At 34.3% G+C, this 7,187-nt stretch overlaps 1 protein-coding gene across 1 annotated transcript; it reads right to left on the bottom strand.

The window, feature by feature from the left end:
* Positions 1 to 6: 6 nt before the first annotated feature.
* Positions 7 to 3,801, bottom strand: LOC134255140 (uncharacterized; the record flags this gene model as incomplete). The annotated part of the gene is made up of 4 exons (XM_062737652.1): positions 7 to 219; positions 1,680 to 1,772; positions 2,895 to 3,033; positions 3,698 to 3,801. Coding segments are annotated over 4 exons (530 nt in total), but the record flags the coding sequence as incomplete, so codon positions are not given.
* Positions 3,802 to 7,187: the final 3,386 nt, after the last annotated feature.

Below are 7,187 nucleotides of genomic sequence, written 5' to 3'. Positions count from 1 at the left end.
AAAGGCCCATTCCTGGTGCTAGTCTTCACTTAGAATTGTGTCGGACTTGGAAGCGAAAGATGACTCCTATTTTGTCACAGAAATACTTGTGGACGATAGACCTCTCTACACACACCCACAGTCCGTCCCTCTGGTATTTCTCCATCAGAGGTTCCAGGTTGTCACGGTACTCTTCTATATCTAAGTATTCTTCCCTCATCACGATAAATATCATTCCACCTGTAAGTTTTAAGTTTATTATTGTTTTGTTTTTAAATCAAAAGGATTGGAAACAAGTTCGTTTAACTTACGAGTTCCTCTCCTTATGGAGGTTATAGTTCATTGTTTATTATGTTCCCCAAACGAAGTTGGGGAACATTTTGTTTTTACTCTATTTCTTCTTCTTCTTCTTCTTCTTCTTCTTCTTCTTCTTCTTCTTCTTCTTCCTGGGAAAATTTTTGTACTCGAGTGATCTTGTAAACTACACATCCGATTAAGGTAAAATGTTTTTAGGGTCAGTAGACATGTTATGTAGATTTGCCGAACAAAGGTCATTTTGCGCGCACGTGCTTGCAAGAGCGCGCACGTGCAACGCATGAAATGACCGATTTAATTGATATAGGCGTAATTTTTTACATTTTTGAGGAAATGCTTTGAAACTCATAATGTAAGGATATATTAGTGGCATAGACAATACGATATGGTCAAAATAGCAAGATCTCACGCGCATGCACGTGCGCTTCGCTCTGATTGGCTGAGACTAAAGTCCCTATATCTTTCTTATTTTTTGACGAAATCCTATGAAATTTTGAACATAGTCATGCATTAAGATATCCTACAACATAATATATAGCAATTATCATGAAAACACGTGCATGCACGTGCGCTGCAATCTGATTGGCTTAAACTTTAGATAGCTATAACTCCCTTGGTTTTCAACCAAACAAGATGGGATTTGGAACATAGACAGATATAATGAACTTCTACAAGAAGGTGTGGTCACCATGCACATGCATACATGTGTGTGTACGTGCGTTGTAATCTGATTGGCTGAAACATTAAACAGCCATAACTCCCTTGGAATTCAACCAAACGGGGTGGGATTTAGAACATAGATAGATGTAATGGACTTCTACAAGAAGATATGGTTACCATGCTCATGTATGCACGTGCGTGCATGTGAAATGAGTTAAATCAAAAATACACTTGAATGAGCGTATTTTTTAATACTTTTGGATGAAATACTTTAATATTTAGCATATTAAATATATAGATTGTGTAGACAAGATGATATGGTCATTATGCACATGCATTTACATGCGCACGCGTGCAATGCTAAAATTTGAATGAACTTGGCGTTGTTAAAGTCTCAAATGCATAGATTTTGTCCTATTTAATGAAGCTCACAGTGAATATGGCACCAAAAGGGAGTTGGGGAGCGTTTGGGAACATCTGTAACGGTCCCCGTTACAATTAGCACTAGTTATAGTTTATTATTAATTCTATTTCTGCTTTACTTTGTGGTTTGAATTAGAATCTGTGTCTGTATGATAGATTTTATTGATCATAATAAGTATTTTACACTTCCAAGCTGATTGACTTTTTCAAACTGGTATTCAACTTTATTTTTTAAAATTATAACATTGTATAAATGTTTCTGAAACGTAAGGAATTATTGTTAATATTTGTATATAGTTAACCTGGTTTTGTGATTCTGATCAGTTCTAGCAGTGCACCTGAAGGTATATGACCACTTCCGAACCATCCCGAACAAACAACACATGGGTATGTACCTAAAAATTAAAGACAACACAAAGTTTAGACATTTTTGACGATGTCATTTATATAAAATTTACATTCACCTTTTAGACAGTTTTATGGGAAGGTTGGGTTTATGAATTTTACCGTTACTGAATGTATTTTACCTTTACTGATGTTTGGGTTTATGTATTTTACCGTTACTTATGTTAAGGTTTATGTATTTTACCGTTACTGATGTTCGGGTTTATGTATTTTACCTTTACTGATGTTTGGGTTTATGTATTTTACCGTTACTGATGTTTGGGTTTATGTATTTTACCGTTACTGATGTTCGGGTTTATGTATTTTACCGTTACTTATGTTAAGGTTTATGTATTTTACCGTTACTGATGTTCGGGTTTATGTATTTTACCTTTACTGATGTTTGGGTTTATGTATTTTACCGTTACTGATGTTTGGGTTTATGTATTTTACCGTTACTGATGTTTGGGTTTATGTATTTTACCTTTACTGATGTTTGGGTTTATGTATTTTACCGTTATGATGTTTGGGTTTATGTATTTTACCTTTACTGATGTTTGGGTTTATGTATTTTACCTTTACTAATGTTTGGGTTTATGTATTTTACCGTTACTGATGTTCGGGTTTATGTATTTTACCTTTACTGATGTTTGGGTTTATGTATTTTACCGTTACTGATGTTCGGGTTTATGTATTTTACCTTTACTGATGTTTGGGTTTATGTATTTTACCGTTACTGATGTTTGGGTTAATGTATTTTACCGTTACTGATGTTCGGGTTTATGTATTTTACCGTTACTGATGTTTGGTTTATGTATTTTACCGTTACTAATGTTTGGGTTTATGTATTTTACCGTTACTGATGTTTGGGTTTATGTATTTTACCGTTACTTATGTTTGGGTTTATGTTTTTTACTGTTACTGATGTTTGGGTTTATGTATTTTACCGTTACTTATGTTTGGGTTTATGTATTTTACCGTTACTTATGTTAAGGTTTATGTATTTTACCGTTACTGATGTTTGGGTTTATGTATTTTACCGTTACTTATGTTAAGGTTTATGTATTTTACCGTTACTGATGTTTGGGTTTATGTATTTTACCGTTACTGATGTTTGGGTTTATGTTTTTTACCGTTACTGATGTTTGGAGAAGGCTCTTTAGACAGAAACTCGCAGTAAAACTTCTGGTAGATGTTTTTTGCCCGTGCATTACGTAACATGTTTTCACTGGGATCCAAAGCGTCAAGTTGTTTGAAACCTTTCTTGACCAACTGTAAATTTAAAGAAGGGGCATTTTTTTTTAATATAGAGATATCTCCTGACCGAATACTTAAACTTAGTATTGTTTAACGATAGCTAAATAGGTGTGGAAGAATAAATAAATCAATTTGTACACTCAAATCTTTCGCTTGTCCTATTGCATTTACAATCTAGACAAAATTTTGTAATGGACAAACAATTTGAGCTATTTTAAACGAGAAAAATGCTCACCATAACCAAAGTTATTTACTCACTGGAAGAAAACAACTATAAATTTGATTGATTGTTTATAAGAAGTTTTACGTCCTATTTGAGAAAGTTTCACTCATTCAGAAACGTCGCCTTATATGGATGAAAGGCTTCAAATTTTGAACTTAACGCAATACCCTTTTCAACATCAGTCAAAATCAATGGTATCAAAATATTTTCAACACTTCCCAGAGTTTTTAAACAGCTTCCTTTTTAATAAAAATGGAAGTAATCAATAAATATACCTTGGTCATTGCCATCTGGAATTTTGAAGAAAAAAACCATTTCGACTGTACACACTAGTACTCCAATATTGAGATTTAAAAGATGTGTGAATTTCCGAATAACGATTTGTATGCATCCAATAATCTGTTGGAATTTTTACGGGTAATTATTGCGCCCCGTTATTAGCAGACGTTATGTTACCTCTTCAGCTACTTCCCCCCTACCTGCTGCCACGTCCAGAATTTGAACTGTATCTTTGTTGCTTGGAAAGCTTCGGTCAGCTGCTTCAGCAGCGTATAGTGGCCCTTAGTATCTACCAGGCTGCAGGTGCTGAAACGATAAAGACCCTTGATATAATCTGTTTTAAGGAACAACATCTTTTTTCTTACATGAATTTAAAAAGTTATTTAAGAAGGTTTATTACAACACTTTTTGATGACGTACTACATTAAAAAATAAACCTCCATTGTTTCGACAGTTTTCCTCTGGGAACAAATTGTTACAGGTACCTCTATAATATGATCCTGGGGCCCGTTTCACAATGCCTACTAGGACTAAGTTCTATCTTTGGAAAGAACTTTTTCCTAAGTTCATTACTTATCCGTTTCACTAACCTCGTCTTATCTTAGGATATTCCTAAGTTATGTCGTAACTTTAGGGTAAATCGATGACTTAGGAAGAAACTAAATATTGCGGCTGCATATCCAAGACTTTTTATGGAGAGAAAGGATGTTGGAAGAGAAATTCCAATGGACTACTAGTATATGAATGATTGTGTTTTCTACAGGATAAAACTGCTGTCCTTTGCATGGAATTATTAGGATTTCAATAATTAGCAAACATGTGTCAAAATTAGTCCAAGGTTTATCAAAATTTCCGTTCACAAAACTGGAGCTGGCGAAATAGACGGTACACATGCTGGAATAATTCCCCATCATTTGAGGAGCACGCAAAACATAAAAAAGCACACGATTTGATACATTATGAATCATACATGCATGTATACATTATGCTTTTATCTACATGCACATGTATATCGTATATATTATTACTAGTATTTTATTTGATATTAGATTAGAATTTAAAAATATTATATTAAAAATAAACGGAAACTCTTGTTCGCTTTTTATAAGTACTTGTACATGATTCTTGACGGACCCCTGAACCAAGCTAACGATATATATTGTTGATGTTTCTCCCAAGAATGGTTGCATCTAATCTCCTCTAGGGTGTTATTATTGAGGGGACACAAGCATAACGCAGTTTTGTTGTCTATGATATTCTATACATCGGTAAAATTATTATAACCTCCCTCCCGTGTTCCTCCAGTTCCTACGGCCATGAGATTATAACCAGTTTCCCTGCTTAAGAAAAAATATAGCTATGCATGAGATTTAAATAGATTTCCTTTTTTTAACTTCTTTTAGTATTTTCATATCTGTAGTCGCGAATTTGAGATTTTTTTCTGGTATGGCATTCTTATTATATATGAGAAAGCTTTTCACAGCACGAACAACTAACACTGAGTAATCATTTTTAAAATGCCCTCACATGTGCTAGGAAGCAATCATTTTTGAATTTCAATTAAAAGTAGATACCCTATAAAAAGCAAAATAAATAAACGTATAACACTTTGAACAAATGTTTAAAAATACAAAAATCGTGTGCCCGGAAGGGAAGAGGGCATGAAAGCTTGTGTCTCACAATGTGAATGCTTAGTTCTAGCAGCATGCTTTGCAAAGTTAAAACATACTTCTGTCCAAGTCCTTTGAAAGTGGGGGTAATCCGCAATCCCCTCGCCCCTCCCTTTTTGAAGCTAAAATATAATTCATACTGACATACTGAGAGTTGTAGAGCGGAGAAGTTATACTACGATCCTTGTAGTTAGAGGTCCAACCGATTTTGTGCAAGCGATTTCTCAGAGATGGCTCGTCCGATTTATACCAATCTTTCAGATCTGAAAGATAATCAAATGATCTTGATAGGTTTTTTTGCTTTTTGATGATCTCACTTCCGGTCGTGAGATATTGACGATTTTCTGATTTTCAGAGGGTCGGCTTGTCCGGGAAACTCCTCCGAAACGACTCATGCAAGATATCGACTTAAGATTTTCAGTGAAAATAGAGGAAGGTTTGGTGAGTTGTAATTGGGTCTTCAAATCTTTCTAGAGCAAAAGGCGCCGGAGCTCGGTAGGGCCCGAAAAAATATCTCAGAAATATCTCACAAAATTTGACACATTTTGTTTCATATCTTCATACCCGTTCATAATTTGTTAAAACATATTGAAGACAAAATGTGCAAAATTACAAGACCTTTCATTTGGTACTAAGAAAATGGGGCTGACCCCTCAAAATAGGGGCTCAGAGGGGCTAAAAGTCTTTTATCTATAACTCTCTAATGATCAATATTTTGTTATACGTTACTGAAGCAAAAGTATTCATCTTAACAATTTACAATATTATATGATAAAATTTTGATCATATGTTACGTAATTAGGGGTCACAAGGGGCCAGAATGTCAAATCTTTGACACTTTATATCTCAAAAACGGGGAATATTTTGACAAGCAATATTGAACAAAAGATGATCAGAATAATGTTCTAAACAATATGCATACTTTGAATTTTTGTAAAACGACCCCATTAAGGACTTGTAGGGGTGGCCCCTAAATATTTCCATTTAGTATATCTCAAGAACGGAAAGAAATCTCTGAATAAATACTGAACAAAAAATCTTCAAAATCACAAGACCTTTCATTTGATATCACGAAAATTGGACTGACCCCTCAAATTAGGGGCTGAGAGGGGCCAAAAGTCTTTTATCTATAACTCACTAATGATCAATATTTTGTTATACATCACTGAAGCAAAAGTATTCATCTTAACAACTTGCAACAATATATGATAATATTTTGATCATATTTTACGTAATTAGGGGTCACAAGGGGCCAGAATGTCAAATCTTTGACGCTTTATATCTCAAAAAGGGGGAATATTTTGAAAAGCAATATTGAACAAAAGATGGTCAGAATAATGTTCTAAACAATATGCATACTTTGAATTTTTGTAAAACGATCCCATTAAGGACTTGTAGGGGTGGCCCCTAAATATTTCCAGTTCGTATATCTCCAAAACGGAAAGAAATCTCTGAATAAATACTGAACAAGAAATCTTCAAAATCACAAGACCTTTCATTTGATACCAAGAAAATGGGGCTGACCCCTCAAATTAGGGGCTGAGAGGGGCCAAAAGTCTTTTATCTATAACTCTCTAATGATCAATATTTTGTTATACATCACTGAAGCAAAAGTATTCATCTTAACAACTTGCAATATTATATGATAAAATTTTGATCATATGTTACGTAATTAGGGGTCACAAGGGGCCAGAATGTCAAATCTTTGACACTTTATATCTCAAAAAGGGGGAATATTTTGATAAGCAATATTGAATAAAAGATGGTCAGAATAATGTTCTAAACAATTTGCATACTTTGAATTTTTGTAAAACGGCCCCATTAAGGACTTGTAGGAGTGGCCCCTAAATATTTCCATTTAGTATATCTCCAGAACAAAAAGGAATATCTGAATGAATACTGAACAAAAAATCTTCGAAATCATAAGACCTTCATTTGATACTAAGAAAATGGGGCTGACCCCTCAAATTAGGGGCTGAGAGGGGCCAAAAGTCTTT

This window comes from Saccostrea cucullata, unplaced genomic scaffold (genome assembly GCF_032062105.1).
Source record: "Saccostrea cucullata isolate Sc308-1 unplaced genomic scaffold, CSIRO_AGI_Scuc_v1 ctg15433, whole genome shotgun sequence".
NCBI classification, from domain to species: domain Eukaryota; kingdom Metazoa; phylum Mollusca; class Bivalvia; order Ostreida; family Ostreidae; genus Saccostrea; species Saccostrea cuccullata.
This window is presented reverse-complemented; position numbering and strand designations above follow the sequence as displayed.